Source organism: Malania oleifera, chromosome 4 (assembly GCF_029873635.1).
Source record: "Malania oleifera isolate guangnan ecotype guangnan chromosome 4, ASM2987363v1, whole genome shotgun sequence".
In the NCBI taxonomy this organism is placed as follows: Eukaryota; Viridiplantae; Streptophyta; class Magnoliopsida; order Santalales; family Ximeniaceae; genus Malania; species Malania oleifera.
In genome coordinates, this window is record NC_080420.1 from 103,448,145 (window position 1) to 103,464,892 (window position 16,748).

Here is a 16,748-nt window from a genome sequence, read left to right on the forward strand (position 1 = left end):
ATAATACATACCAAAACTACTGATTTCTTGGTTTTAGATTAACTTAGATACCAATTAATGAATAGTAATTAGGTGGACTAACTATATCTAGAAAATACAGATTAGTGATGATTGCGAAGAACCTATGCAAGATTAACACCATTAAATCTCTCTCTCTCTCTCTCTCTCTCTCTCTCTCTCTCTCTCTCTCTCTCTCTCTCTCCCAAGGACATTGAATCTTATGATTAGTACATTGCGATAAATTCCACAACCTTTTCTTAAATTTCTTGCACTCTAGACTTCTTAAAAGGCTAAATTTGATTGTGTTGGCACTCACAATGGTGACGGTCGCATGTGGACATGGTATCCACCTCAGTGAGTGCTAAAAAAACAAACTTTAGGGATAGTAAAGTCTGTACATATCCATTTTAGTCAATATATTTACATTCATGATCAAAAAATAAAAATAAAAATAAATTTATGAGAGCTATTTTGGGAAAATTCAAACTAGTGTGTCTGCAATTTGAATTGTTTAACTTATTTTTCAATTTCAGTTTTTTTAAAAAGCATTTAAGTTTTTAAGTTTTTAGTTAGTCCTTATAATGGTGGATAATTATATCAAGAGATGCATTCAAAAGAAGAAATAGTCACTTATTAGCTTCGATTAAAATGCATATATATGATTATTATTATTATTCATTATTTCTTTAACAAGTCTACAAAAGTCAACATTGATAAACATCGACCTTCTTGTCTCTAGTCTTGCTCGTTATTTATGACTCATGAAAATATTTATCAACCACTATGCGATGGCAATGAACAAGCATCAACACTACTTCAATCACCACAGTTCACAAAGTTGTAGTTCACCATGAGATGGCCCTGGGCATATCCTTTTCCATTGGTGTCTATTTTTCGAAACACTCCCTCATCCAAGTCAAGCCCTCCATTGCTGCACTGATCAACAATCCTCACTGTTGCTTGCGCTCCTGTCTCGGTATTTGTCACCTGCCAATGAATGGATGAACTCATGTAAACTATATATAAATTAATACCCAAACACAGTAACCACAAGTTAATTTCAATAATCTTTTCTTTCCTTTTATTTCTCATTAAAATGTCATTTTTCTTAGGAGTTTAAAATTAAAATAAAAATTTCCATTCCTCTTTAAAACATGTCTGTAAATATCTACCAAACGTTCATAATATTTTAAAAATATTTGTAATTATAAAAAGCTGCAGAACACGTGCGTTGTGTATGCATCTAATTAATGTGAACAATATTTAGAAAGAATGGTTCATCCCTTTAAGATTTAGAATTCACAAACTATAAGAGATTATATTAATATTTGGATTCAAAACGCACATTGTTAGGATCTACATAAAACCATGTTTCAAGTATTGATCACATGACATCTTGTAGTTAATAACTAACTTCAAATTATTACCTTTACAATGAGGATTGACATCTTACAGTTAGTAACTTCAAAATTGTTGCCTTTGCAAAAAGGATTGACATCTAGCCATTAATAACTTCAAATTGTTACCTTTGCTGAACTCACAATCCCATTGCTTCCCAGTAAAATATATAAGGTGCATGAACTGTTCATTTTTCAAGTTTTTTTTTTTTGGGTCTCATGTGCACGAGAGAGCTTACCCTTAAGCACTTTCCGCAGGAAGCTTGGCCACGAGGGCCGACGGGCCCGCAAAAGGCGGTCCAGCCGTACTTCTGGCGCCACGCAAGCGGCTTGTTGGCATCCCACGTGGCGCAGTAGGCGCTGACAGCGTTGAGGTCCCAGCGGTTCTGCGCAGGATTGTAGAAATGGTAGGTAGCTCGGACGTTGGAAGCGCTCTGGGCGGTGGCACCGCCAAAGAACGCACAGGCGAATAAGAACACCAGCATGCAACACGATACAGCTGACCTCCCCATTGTTTAGTTTTTGCAGGGAAGAGGGGGCAAGGCCGGGTTCAATTTATAGGGGCAGGAGACCAGTTTAGATTACCAAAATACCCTTGAAAAATTCACCTACAACTGATATTTGATGAATATATATAAATGCTAGTGGATAAAGGTCAATGAAGCTTTGGAACAAGTTAAAATTAATGGAAATGGATTGACATGGACCGGATTAGGTCCAATTGGGCATCATGGAGAGAGAGATGAATATAAGAGAAATTTTAAAATCTGGCTATCGAAATGTGGATCAAGAGAAATTTGGGGGCTTGTGAGATGTGGCGACGCACGCAGTTCTGACCACCATTGAGCCAGCGTAAACTGTAATTGGAAGACTTGGAAAACTAAAAGGAGCCAGTTGCGAGCTGGGAATGCAAGAGAGATAGAGATGGATCATCACTAATGCGAGAAAATTGAACACCATCCCACCAAGATTGTCTCGGTCGCCGCCACCGCATACACATACCCATTTGGATTGACTGCCGGGGGGCCATGGTTGAAATGGACCACATGCGCCAGACTCATCCACCGCTTTATTTGCCCTCATCTAATTGTCCTGTGCACCTTTGACTTGGAATAGTAAAGAGGGGAGAGGGGGTTTTTTTGTTTTGGGGGGGGGGGGGGGGGGGGGGGAGCCCGGTGCACAAAACTCACGTGTATGCGAGATTCGGGAAAGGAACGGATCATAATGAGTCTATAATACAGTCTTACTTTGCATTTTTGCAAGAAACTGTTTCCACGTTTCGAACCCATAACCTCTCGGTCACACGACGATAACCTTACTGTTGTGCCTACTAATCCCACATTCTTTAATTTTTAAAATTTTAAATCTTTTTTTGAAAAATTTGTGGTGCTGCGTTTTGGGAGCATGAAATTATAAACTCTCTAAAAATGAGTCTGACTCAAATGTATGATAATACCCTTATTATATTGCGTCTGACTCAAATGTATTGTAAGGTGAGGTCCTGAGTCCACTCATTTGTAATAGTCTTTAAGTGAATAACCCTCTGAATATGAAACAATTCAATAATTTTATATTATATTTTATCTAAATTTTTTAAAAAATTAAATTTAAATGATTAAACGTGCAAGTTTTTAAAGCATATTTTAAAAATTACTTGGGTAGTGTTTAATTGAGTAATTGGTTATGTTTGAATGTTGAGGCTTGTGTTATGCAGGAGAGTTCAAGTTCTCTTGAGGCAGGATAGGATATGTTTGGATAGGATATGGTTGCTACCTTGCACGGTTCTTTAGAAGTATCATTTGGAATTTAAAAAATATTTAAATATTTTTTTTACTTTTTAATATTTAATTGTCAAAGAAAAATAGGAAAAAATAAAAATATATATATACCAAGTCAATGAACAAAATTTTAATTTTATATAACCTTAAAGTACATTGGGTTTTTCTTAAATTTTAAAATATCAAAATAATTTTTATTTTTAATAATATTTGATATAAAGAGAAAAATATAATTGAAAATGAATTTTTTATTATTTTCTTTTTCTTTCCTTTTCCCAAAATTCTTGATTCAAAACTCACCTAAGAATCTTCGAAAGTTCTTCTTAAAGATGTGCATCTAGTTAATTTTTGATTTAAGGTTCTTGAATTCACTATCTAGCGAGAATTCTAGAGTATATATAGAAGAATAATCATACCTACTTCCAACCTATTTGTTGTTCAAATGATCAATTTCTTGATATGAAATCTTGAACAGTAATGAAATAATCTAAGTTCATGAGGAATTATGAAAAATAGAAATCAACAAATTTTTATAATTGCTTATGACCTTAAACTTGATGAAGTATCGAATGCCTTTATATAATTGTGAGATTAGGGATCCTATCAATTATGCATTTGTAACTTAGGTAGTGTTCAGGATATTAATTTTGAGCCTTGAATTTAAACTCATGTGAATTATTTTACTCAAATTTTCATAAATTCAAATTTAATGTTTGAAATTGATACTACCAAACATAGAGTGAACATATATTTCTTTGCATCAAAGAAACCTCATTAAAAATATGTATGTCGCACTAGAGTCTTAGGGGGCCTTTGTTTGTGATATAAAAAATATCACATGGAATATCATTTCTTGGATTGGGATGTCTGTCTCATGAGAATATTTTTATTTGATTTGGTTATAATTGTAAGACATAAATAAATTGTCTCAAATAAAATTATGATTATATTTATTTAAGTAATATGAAAGGTTTTAAATTATGATTATATTTATTTACATGATATGAAAGATTTTTAAATATAATAATGTTATAATAATATTGGTTTCCCAAATATGAAGAGTCTATTTACAATAATGACTCTAATGACTGCTCGGAATTTGAGGAGTCATAATTATGATAAGTTATGAACGTTAATTAATCACTTGATGGAAGTGATTAGTATATAAAGGTGGTTGGGGTTGGTCCTATCTCATCCTAGGAAGCTTGTGCTACTTTTCCATCAAATTCAGAAAAGCACAAGGAAACATAATGTCATGCCCCGAATCCCGACCCATGGGTGAAAAAGTAACCTAATCTGTCCCTGTATCATACAAATCATCACGGATACAGTACAAAGGTTGAGGGTTCGACCCCGTGGGGTTCTCAGGCACCCTAAACACATCCAAACCCAATCATATACGCAGCGCAAAAACCATATATACATATGTAGTACCATACCAGAGTCTATATAAGAGCAGACACAATGCTCTATCAAAACGTTCAAACGGGTGCCCAATACATCCCAAAATGGCAACCCACCAAAATTACAGTCCTCAACCTTTACATATAGTCCTTCCGAACTAGATTATCACCCTTTGAGGCCATGCTTGGAATACAACAAATAATCAATACAAATTTCATGTACAAAAATACGTGCTTCTCCAATAAGCAGATTTGTACCAATATAACCAATGCACTTCACAATGATAAGATCTATAAGTTCAGTAAAGACAATATTACAGCTCTCAAGATAATGTCAGTATAGTAATCAAAGTGTGAGAGTGTGTTATGATAATATCTTTGAAATAATATATATAAATATATCAACCCCAAATAGGGTTTCAAAGATTTCAAAAGTATAATCAAATATCTCAAAAGGATTTTCAAGATATCAAGCACACGAGATATTTAGAATACAAGCTTGTCAAAAAATATTTTCTGTAAAGAAAACACAAGACAACCTCAAGAGTCTTGCAATAAAAATGCAAAGACTCACAAGCTAATAAAAGTTTCCCCACAAAACAGATTTATGAATTAAATATATGGGGAAAAATTTTTCTGCTTAACTCCCAAGTCAAACTTTTGACTCCTTAACTATTCGGTTGATTGGGGCGTTTTCAATGCACAAGGTTCGGTCACCCGAAGTCCTTTAAAACTTAACAACTAGGTCTTGTTTTTGAGAAAAGTTTTCCCTATTTGCATAATTATGATCTAGATTTATAGAATAGAGAGAATTTTTCCAAGTGATTATGTAGGGACCTAGGGTCGATCTAAGGTCTTTAAGATTATAGTTCCTACCACGCATGTCATGCATTAATTATTACAAACCTTTGATTATTGTTATAGACCCGAATGATTAAAAATATAAAATACGAATGAAAATAATTTGTCTTTAATTTTCCTTGAGTCTCTCCATACACCACCAAGAGATATGATCCTTTTCCATTTCATGCGTAGAGAGATCTTGCACACAAACTTAGGGCAAAGATAAGATACACATATATTTGTTATTATCAAAATGGGATATGACCTGTAAAGTCAACAATTTGAAACTGTCGACGGTTTTGCTTAGTTACTCAGCCCTAGTTTTCGAATTTTGAATTGGAGAGTTGTATAGGTTGGGTTTTGGGGTGGAAACCTTTGGGAGGCTTATATATACATGTTGTTTGTTGTAATCCATATGTTGTTTAACAGAAGATAGTAAAAAATCACCGTCGTTTGCTCCCGTGGATGTAGGCATTGCCGAACCACGTAATTGTTTATGTCATTATTTTTACTGCTTTCATATAATCTGTGTGATTATGTTTTTCTGTATATTTCCATCGTTGGTTGCTGCGTTATAAGATCGTTTGTTTCCGCTGCACATTCATTTACACAACATATTGGTATCAGAGCACTAGGTTATAATGGCTTTTGGAATTTCTTTTGCACAGTTTGATGTTGTTAAGTTTGATGAAATGAAGAATTTCGGACTCTATCAAAAAATGGTTAAGGATCTGTTAGTGCAGCAAGGTATGGTGAAGGCATTATACGGAGGTCAATTGAAAGGCATGGATGAAACAAGTTGGGAGGAGTTGGAAGCAAAGGTTGTGGTGACTATTAGGCTTTGTCTGGTCGATAATGTGTTGTATCATATCATGGATGAGGAATCTCTTGTGGCTCTTTGGCAGAAACTTGAAAGCCGGTATATGTCTAAGTCTTTAACGAACAAGTTGTATCTTAAGTAGAAGTTGTATTGGTTTAAGATGGCGGAGGGTTCGGATTTGAACTAACACATCAATGTATTCAATCATATTATAAGTGATTTGATGCGAATTGATGTGAAGTTCGAGGAGGAACATAAGGCGTTGATGCTATTGAATTTCCTACCTATGTCTCATACGTATAAAAATTTTGTTACGACTCTAACATGGGGTAAAGAAACCCTGAATTCGGAAAAGGTAACAAGCACTCTAATGAGTTTTCATAAAAAAAAGAAGGCCAATGTTGAGATTTCACAAGGTGAAGGGCTTGTGGTAAAGGGTAATCAAGAACATGAGAGAAGCAAGTTCCGGAATGGATCGAGTAGTAATAAGTCTCAATCGCAGTCCAAGAAGAAGAAGGAAATAAGGTGTTTTAAGTATGGGAAAAAAAGGCACAAAAACCAGAGTATCTGAAAAGGATGAATGATAATGCAGAAAATCAAGAGGGTTCTTCAAAATCGGCGAATATAGTAGAAGAAGGAGACTTAGAAAGTGGTGATGGTCATCGGGTTTGGATCACCTCACGGATTCTTGAATCCTAGATTCGGTGTGCTCTTATCACATGACACCAAATAAAGATTGGTTCAGTACCTACAGGTCAGTTAATTCTGGTTTTGTTCTAATGGGCAATGATGTTTCATGCAAAATTGTTGGAATAGGAAACATAAGAATTAAAATGTTTAATGGTGTTGTGAGAACATTATGTGATGTAAAGTACATATCAGATCTATGGAAGAATTTAATTTTATTAGGCACTTTGGATTATGACGAGTTTAGTTACAAGTCTAAAAATGGGGTATTGAAGGTGTGTAAAGGCGTTCTAATGACGGAGACCTTGCTTCTGAGGTTTGGAGGAAGGTTTCGGTGGAGGTAGGTGTTCCTTTCCTTAGGCAACAAAGTTGGAAAGAAAGAGTCCAAATGTGGTTTAATAGGGCTTCTAGGTTCTTTCAACTGGGTTCATTGATGGGTTTGATTCCTTGTTTAGTAGTTTGGAGGCTGTGGAGAAGGAGATGTGTGGCTAGAATGGGAGGAAAATTAGAGAGTAGTACTGATGTGTGGCTCTCCATTAAGTATTGGGTAGGGGTTTTGAGTAGGAACATGATAGAAATGGTTCAGTTAAAGGATACTGATTTTTGGGTTTTGTAGAATCTAGAAGTGCAAATTGTGAATAAAAGAATTAAAACTATGCAAAGTGTAAGATGGCTAAAACCGAGGCAAGGGAGGTTGAAACTAAACTTGGATGGGAGCAGCCTAGGGAACCCAGGGCCGGCGGGTGGTGGTGGCATCCTTAGAGACCATACAGGTTCTTTTGTATTTGGTTTTTCAAAATATTTTGGTTCTTGTTCAAATAATGAAGCTGAATTGAGAGCTGTGTTGGAAGAAATAAAGATTTGCAAACAGTTGGGTCATACCTGTATCGATATTGAATGTGATTCGAATATTGTAGTTAATTGGATTAGAGTCAGGAAGTGCTCATTGTGGTATTTGTGGGATTTTTGGGAGCAGCTTATTGGTTTATTGGAGGGAGTGGATTTTTCGATAAATCATTCGTATAGAGAAGGGAATAAAGTAGCAGATGCCTTGGCTCGACAAGGTGCTATGGGGAGGAATAATTTGTTTACAAATAGTAGTCAACTCCCTAAAGTTAGCAATGGTTTGTATAAATTGGAGAAGATGGGTATGGCTTATATGAGGTATGTTTAGCTGATTTTCTTTTGGTTTTTGCTCATGCTTTTTGTTGTTCTTATTTTGTTTTGTTATGTTGTGTGAGATTTGTTTTGTAGGTCATGATTTGTTTTGTTTTGTTTGGACTTGTAACCCGGTTTTGGCTGGATGTTGGTGTTGTTCTTTGGGAGATTTTTAACTTTTGTCTTTTGTTATCTCTCATTGATTGTCTTGTAACCACGGTATTCCTCCACCAAAAGTGAGGGGTTATCAAATAAATGGAGGTACCGCCCTTCTTTAAAAAAAAAAAAAAAAAAAGTATAGGCGTTCTAATGGTGATCAAGGGGGATAAGTTAGCGGAAAATATCTATGCACTACTTGGTACTACGTTTGTAGGTGGAGCTGCAGCTGTAGATTTTGAGTTAGATAATACTATTTTGGGGCATATGTGGTTAGGGCATATGGGTGAGCATGGGATGAAGGAACTTCATAAGAGGAATTTTTTGAAGGGTATCAAAACATATAAGATGAATTTCTGCAAGTATTGTGCTCTTAGGAAACAAAATAGGCTGCAATTCAAAATAGTCACTCACAAGATGGAGGGTATTCTTGACTACATTCATTCGAATGTTTGGGCACCAATGAGAGTATCATCACGAGGTAAATATATGTACTTCATGAGTTTTATCAATGATTACTCACGAAAGGTCTGGGTTTATTTCATGCAGCACAAGTCAAAAATATTTGTCAAGTTTAAATTGTGGAAAGTTGAGGAGAAAAATTGGATCAGAAGAAGAATTAAATGCCTCAGGTTAGACAATGGAACTGAGTATGCTGATTTGAGGTTCATGGAGTTTTGTGAGCAGCATGACATAAGGAGACATTTCAAAGTATGCTGGACACCACAACAAAATGGTGTGGTAGAAAAGATGAACCGAACTCCAGCTGAAAGAGTTCGATGTCTTAGGTTGAATGCAAGACTAGTAAAAAACTTTTGGGCCAAGGCAGTAAGTATGACTTGTTTCTTGGTTAACTGATCGCAAAGGACATAGGTTTTAGGTTTTGAAATTTCTTGAACTAACATTCAAAAGGATACAAAATTACTCACAAACTAAGCAATGATTAAAAATTATGCATCCTAACTAATTAAGGCATCCTGAGGTGTTAGTGTGGCACACCTCGTCCACCCACCTATTTTTGTTAGCGCCAAAAGTGTAAGTTGTATATCAGTGCTAAAGAGCCCTATATATATCCCCTCGGTCTCTCTCCATCTTCTTCTTCCTCTCTATATGGGGGAGGGAGTTTTTTCTCAATTTTTTTTTAAAAAAAAAGGAATTTATAGTTTGACTTGCTTATATAGTTACGTTCATTTCTTTATCTTAATATAGCACTAATCAATTCAGTTGAAAAAATCTACTGGTGTAATTTTTTCGCTAGTACTCCTCAAAATGGACAATTCTATTAAGTAGAAGCATTAAAACAAAAAAAATTCATCAACATTAGTTACAATATATAAATATATATATATATATTATATACTGATATATATATTATATACTGATCTTTATTCATAGATAGTGCTTACAAAAGTCAACACTAATAAACATTGATCTTTTTGGTTGAAGCATTCCTCATTATTTATCACCTTTATCACTTATGGAATAGGTTAAAGTACAAACATGGTTGTGGGCTACAGCCACTAAATCATAGGAATGCAAGAAATGCATGGATATATTAGTTGCTTCAATCCCCGCAGTTCACGAACTCATAGTTCACAATGAGATGACCTTGTGCATACCCATTTCCATTAGTGTCTATTTGTCGAAATACTCCTTCGTCCAAATCTAGTCCTCCATTGCTACATTGGTCCACAATTCTCACCGTTGCTTGTGCTCCCGTCCCCGTATTTGTCACCTATTAAATAATAATCAAAATTTCATAAATTATATATATACACAAAGACCAAAGAAGAGAAGGTATTCAGTCATCTTTTTTTTTTTTCCTTTTTATTATATTCAAAAATGCCATTTTTAAAAACTAAGATAAAATTCTCGATTAATAAGTGAATTAGTAAATTATACTGCTTTAAAAATTGCCTATAACTCAAATAATTGTCTATAAATGCAACTAGTTAGCTTTTAATTCCTAATCCTAAGGTATCTGCTAATCATTGAGCACTATACGTCATATTTAGTTTACGAAATGAAAGGGATTAAGAAAAGAATAATGAAATACAAATTTAAATAGAAAGTATAACAAAATCAAGTGATATAATTCATTTTATTCACCCGATTCTATTATACTCTTATATATCGTGCTGTTAATACTAACTCGTTGAAATTAATCACCATGCACTGTTCTTTTTTTTTTTGCACTAAGCAATTAACTAATGGAGTATCACCATGCATTTAAAATTCAGAATAAGCAATGAAACTAAGTAATTATAATTAATTAAGAGTAGAAGGGAGCTTACCCTTAAGCACTTTCCGCAAGAATCTTGGCCACGAGGGCCAACGGGCCCACAGAAGGCAGTCCAGCCGTACTTCTGGCGCCACGCAAGGGGCTTGCTGGCGTCCCACGTGGCACAGTAAGCGCTGACGGCGTTGAGGTCCCAACCATTCTGGGCAGGATTGTAGAAATGGTAGGTAGCTCGAACGTTGGAAGCGCTCTGGGCGGTGGCGCTACCCACCACACACCCCAATACCAACACTACCATGAATGATACAATTGCCCTCTCCATTCTTCTCTGTTGCTGGGAACGTAGGGCAAGCACTTCTATTTATAGGGTAGGAGGAATGTTTGGAATTACCAAAATACCCATAACTGGAAAATTCAAACCTCTCTCTCTCTCTCTCTCTCTCTCTCTATATATATATATATATATATATATGCGATCAAGATAAAGGAGAATGGGAGTTGACGTCCACGGCATGTGCATGTGGGGACTAAGTATCTATAGTGATTTGGAGAGAGAGAGAGAGAGAAATAGGAACAGTCAAAATGGGCAACTGATACCATGTGGCAGAAATAAGGACTGTGAGGTCATAAGACGTGATCCTTAATTGCATTGATCCAGAAATATTAACAAAGAGAGAAGGTTTCATTGTTTGGTGAACTCGATCAAACATGAATAAATCCTGACGATGACCCTTCCTGGAAAGAGAAAAAAAAAAAAAAGAGAGAGCGAGAGAGAAGGAAGAAGCCCAATTGAAAGAGAAGTCTGATCGTAACTGTTTGAATTTGACCCCACGTAGTTCAAACGAAGATTTTTTTTTTTTTTTTTTTCCAATTGAAAAACTAGAACATACGTACTACTAAATTCTAGATATATAATTCTCTCCCTCTCTCAAAGCATTTAATGAAGTGATGAAATATAAAAAATTGTTAGGTATACAAAGTATATGCATGAAATTTAATATGATTTTATCATGTGTATAAAACATAATTGATCTGATTCAGTTAGAACATAAATACATGCTAAAATCATATTTGATCTGATGTAAACACTCCCTATACCTAATATTTTCTCAAATATAAATGTTGTGTTGTTTCTAGAAATTTTATTGAAATGTCATTTTTGTTAATTATTATTTTTCTTGTAATAGCAACCAAACGCAGCATACTGAACTTAGGGACACCAGTTTTGTCGTATATGTAAATGTCAAGGGTGCTTGCCAATGTGAGCACGGAGCCATCTCGCAAGCCATGAAAATTAAGCAGATAATGGCGGAGTAAATTGCGGGGGTGGAGGGGCGGTGGTGGTGAATGCAAGAATGGCAGCATTTTGTGGGCTTACTGGTGCAACGGGTCTCTCCAATTTTCAACCGAAATCTGGAAAAATTATTATTATTATTATTATTATTATTATTATTATTATTATTTGTCCGGTAAAGGTTAATTATATTGATAAAAAATGGATATGTATAGAAAACTCTAGGCATATCCGAGAGAAAGGAAGCCAAAAACTTCCATCAAACAGAATCAAAACAAATACATCCAATCTGGGCATCCCCGGGGGCACAAGGCCATCAAAACTGTTAAAACTAACAAACTCTGTATTATTCTTTTTGTGTGTATAAAACTGTATAAAGGTAATCTTTTTATAGGTGAAGGAGACAGACTATAAGGGTAACTCAGTAAGTACACAAATGTGCCTAAATTAGAGAAATATGCTAACATCCCCCCTCAAACTCAAGGTGGTATCGAAGATGTCATCTGGAGTTTGCAGACTAAAGTACAATGGCGACCAGGTGGAGGAGCTTTCGTGAAGATATCATCCAATTGATCAGCCGACACTACAAAAAATTTATGGGTATTAGTGATGATTTTAAAATATTTGTTATATGTATCGTTACTAGTAACTTTTAGTGACGAATTAAAATTTTCGTCACTAATAATAGAGTATTAGTGACAGATCATAAACGTCACTAAAACCTTAATACCGTCACTATAAATTCTAGAGCGGCTCAACTCATATTCGTCACTATTAATAGAGTATTAGTGACGAATTACAAATTTGTCACTAATACTAATACTAGGGCATTAGTGAAAGATTCAAATTTGTCACTAATAGTATGGTATTAGTGACGAATTATAAATTCGTCACTAATAGTAAGGGCATTAGTGACAAATTATAAATTCATCACTAATAGTAAGGACATTAGTGACGAATTATAAATTCATCACTAATAGTAAGGGCATTAGTAAAGGATTCAAATTCGTCACTAATAGTATATTAGTGATGAATTTGAATCATTCACTAATAACTAGAAAAATTAAAAAACCTTTAATACTAATTTTTTTTAATCATCAGTTCTTATATAAAAATCATTAATTACATTTTCGAATATATAAATTGAAACCATAATTACTATAAAATTTATAAATCATTCAAAATTTTGAATTTAAATACAAATTCAATTAAAATAAAGAAATAACATATGTTCAGATAACAAAAATTATTTCAAAATATTCAAAATTCAAATACAAATACTAGTACAAATTCAAATTAAAACACAAAAATTCCATTTGTTCAAATAACAATAAAAATTACAAAAAAATAGTCAAAAATTGCATCTGACGACTGTAGTGCATGCATGCATGACATCGTGGTGATGTTATGACAGCCGCGAATCCTATAAATTAAGAGTCATTAAAAAAAATTAGTATACAAATGGAGGAGAGTTGGCGCTCAGTATAATCAGGAAAAATAATTATATGATATAACAAATTTGCAAAGATTTCATAATCATGCATATTACACAATTTGTACGGTAGTAATATCAATAATGAAAAAAATAATGTCAGTATTTAAAGCTAAACACTGAGTTCACATATTTCCATTGAGTTGCACACTTGAAAAGTAGCTTATAAAATCGAAGGGATGAAAGGGTCTTTGAATAACCATGAGAGGATACACACACAACTATACTTGTAACTACTTATATATATTATGTGTAATTACCTTTTAATATTTTGAAAGGTAAAACCGAGTGAATTTATTAATAAACAAAGTTCAAGTCAGAGGCCTAAGGATACAAAAGTGCATGAAGGCCCAAAATAGGAAATCGACAAGGCAATAAAAACAGTGAGCAGTCAACAAATCAACAGAAAAACTGAAGAGAACACCAATAATAGAAAATGCCAAAGCAACTGAATCAGCCACCGAGAATTTGATAATGTTCATTAATCATACGTGTAATTATTATCTTAAGATCGAGACACTTTTAGTTATGGAAGCTATTTTATTTATTTATTTTTGTGATAGTGTTTAAAGTCTTTTAGGCATGTTTAGTCATGAAAATTATTTTATAATTTTTTTCTATGATGGTGTTTAAGACCTTTCAAATAGTTGATTAATTTTTTAGGACATGAGGTTAGTCTGTCCTTCTACCCTAATCTCCAATTAAATAAATTTATGTCTAATATTTGAGCCCTTTGTTGCCCTTTTGATAAGCTTAGGTGCTTACGAGCAGGTTTTAATTACGTCTTTAAAATTTTCATTAATTAATTATTTAATTTGTATTCTTCTTAATCAGTTTGCCATCCTAAAAAATAAAACAGTTTTTGGAGAAATTAGATAAGTTGAATAGAAGGGAAAATGTGCATATGACTTAAAATAGGAGTCATGTTTCATAACATGCTCGTCCTTTTAGATAGATGCATTTTGAAAAGTTTTGAAGGAAATTGAGAAAAATGAAAGGAAATGAAAGAATAAGTTACTCATAATTTAGGATAAAATGATAATCCACGCAGGCATATTTATATATATACATACAAAATAACATACATATAAAGTTAGTAATTTCGTTTCAAAGAAAATGCTTAGAATGACTCCAATCTTTTGTAACATACATATAAACAAGAGTAAGGTTATAATGCACATGTTTTAACCATCATTGGCATATATGACAAGAGAACAGTATATATATAGGAAGTAAAGTGCACCCCACCTGCTTCAACCACTCTTTTGCCATGACACTAGGCTTTTTTCTCTCAATTAAAAAGTAAAACTAAATAAATACAAATAAAATCATTGAAATATATGCAGATTACATTTAACTATCCACTTGTTAAACGAATCCAACTTAGAATTTGACCTTATCTGCGCAATATTTTAATTATGACTGATGGAGATGTCAATCCAATCGTTATTACTTTTACATTCATTTTATCATAATTATCGTTGTACATGGTTTTTTTTTTTTTGAAAAAATTTTAACGAAATTTCGGCAACATGCCGTCTGTAAATTGGATATTTTCCCATTAAACCTGCACCTGATAGGTTCAAATAAGTCATTTATAAGAAGTTCAAGGCACACGAGAACCCATATCCACTACCAGCATGCAGTGCACATCAATTGCATCCGCCATGTAGGAGGCATTTTAAATTAGCATGCAATCATATAACAATCAACAATTCACAACAGTAGTACATGTATCCATTAAATTCAGAATATCCAACAAGTAAAGCTATCATCTGTACAAGATGAATATCTATCATATGAAAATTTCTCAACTAAACAAGATATACAACTATGATAGCAATAAATAAATAAAAAAACATGTACACATTATACAACCATATCAAGTAATTAGAAATGACAACATACAAAAGTAGGATGGATCCAAAAGGAGGATGCATTTAGAAGGAGCACACATCCAAAACGACCATCCGTTCAAAAGGAAGCCGCATCGAAAACAAAGATACATCCACAAGGAGGATGCATCCAAAAGGAGGTTGAATCCGCAAAGAGGATGCATAGGCATATCCACAAGAAGGATGCTTTCACAAGGATGATGCATCCAAAAATTGCAACACTGATGGAACTTTCTGAAACAAGAAAGATAAAAAAATAATATTATTTGATGAAAAAACAAATAATTATAAACTTTAATTGAAAATATATGCGTTATGTCATTGAATTTAATAGATAGATTAAACTTGAATTGAAAATATTTGCGTCTCTCTCTCCCTCTCCCTATATATATGTTCACACACACACACACACACACACACACACATTATTATTGGATGTGAAAGACATCTATCATTCTCTCATCAAATTGTTACGTGTTATTTTTTTTTATTATAGTAATTTTCTCAAGTCATATCTATTTGTAATATTAATTTTTTGCAGTCTTCATGCAAACTATCTATAACTACATAATATAAAAATTGCCCCAAAAATGAGACTTTAGTTCTTCCCTGAATTTGTTCTTTTCCTAGAGAATACATGTAATGCTATCTTCCCCTCCCCCCTCTCCCCAAAAAATTTATCCCATTATAGTCACCCCCTAACACTCAACTTAATGGTTTTTAGTGTCCACATTAGAATAACGTATAAAACTCTTTAGAGGAACTAGTATGAGTATTCGTTAATTATTGAAAAATTCCCTATATTATAACAGAAACAAAATCATAAAATACTTTTGCATAAGTACTATGTTAAGCTATAAGTACCATACAAACCTTCTAATCAGAGGAGCCACCCGCATCATCTGGTCGAGATTGGAGCATCATTTCCTCGAAATGTGCTTGCTTATCCATCATGGCTTGCAGCTGGGCTTGAAAGGTGGAGATCGTGTCTTTCAATTGTGCGTTCTCCATTTCCACCATCTGCATCCGTCGAGCCATCTCCTACTCACAAGACTCGGCCTCTCGATGCGCTCGTTCCATGTCTGCACGAGCCACCGCACCCATGGATGATGATGTTGTTGGGGTAATGTATCCACTTCTAAGACCTTTCACCCAGCCCCCCGCTCGTTGCCCAAGCACCTGGGAAGTGATCTTGAAATCTGTAATTTGCTGACTCCCCTCTGAAATAGGTGCATCCCTCAACTCGACCATCCATGCCTAATTTTAGTCATGAAATTGATAAAAAAGAATAAGTAAGACTACAACTTTGATGTTTTGAATCAAGTAATAAACTAAATCTTTTGTTTCACTTACATGTCTGTCCTGCGCACCCTCGCACCACTCCCCCGATCGCCGTTGGTGTGTTCTCTAATAAAGATCCAGCAATGGCTCCTCTGCGCCAGTATCAGGATCACGCTACATTATCATATAAGACATCATTAGTATTATGTCATGTAATGGTTAGATAGTTTTATATATAGTAATTACCTGTCGATGATTAACGAATAACCCGCAATGTGTCGTAGGGAGTTTGCTGGGGTTCGTAG

The 16,748-nt window shown here is 34.3% G+C and overlaps 2 protein-coding genes across 2 annotated transcripts; both read right to left on the bottom strand.

Annotated features, from left to right (window-relative positions):
- Window positions 1–633: 633 nt before the first annotated feature.
- On the bottom strand, window positions 634–2,317 carry LOC131152633 (pathogenesis-related protein PR-4-like). The gene is made up of 2 exons (XM_058104389.1): window positions 1,637–2,317; window positions 634–987 (listed from the first exon to the last, which is right to left on the bottom strand). Exons 1-2 carry the CDS (start codon window positions 1,907–1,909, stop codon window positions 817–819), a joined length of 444 nt encoding a protein of 147 aa, XP_057960372.1. The 5' UTR covers window positions 1,910–2,317; the 3' UTR covers window positions 634–816.
- A 7,292-nt stretch (window positions 2,318–9,609) lies between these two features.
- LOC131152634 (pathogenesis-related protein PR-4-like) lies at window positions 9,610–10,926 on the bottom strand. Its single transcript, XM_058104390.1, has 2 exons — window positions 10,537–10,926; window positions 9,610–9,977 (listed from the first exon to the last, which is right to left on the bottom strand). Exons 1-2 carry the CDS (start codon window positions 10,801–10,803, stop codon window positions 9,807–9,809), a joined length of 438 nt encoding a protein of 145 aa, XP_057960373.1. The 5' UTR covers window positions 10,804–10,926; the 3' UTR covers window positions 9,610–9,806.
- Between the last annotated feature and the right edge of the window lie 5,822 nt (window positions 10,927–16,748).

Coding starts and splice junctions, on each gene's coding strand:
- LOC131152633 (XM_058104389.1), bottom strand. CDS start 1,909: ATGGGGAGGTCAGCTGTATCGTGTTGCATGCTGGTGTTCTTATTCGCC. Junction 988..1,636: donor CCTGCGGAAAGTGCTTAAGG/GTAAGCTCTCTC, acceptor ATTCATTGGCAG/GTGACAAATACCGAGACAGG.
- LOC131152634 (XM_058104390.1), bottom strand. CDS start 10,803: ATGGAGAGGGCAATTGTATCATTCATGGTAGTGTTGGTATTGGGGTGT. Junction 9,978..10,536: donor CTTGCGGAAAGTGCTTAAGG/GTAAGCTCCCTT, acceptor ATTATTTAATAG/GTGACAAATACGGGGACGGG.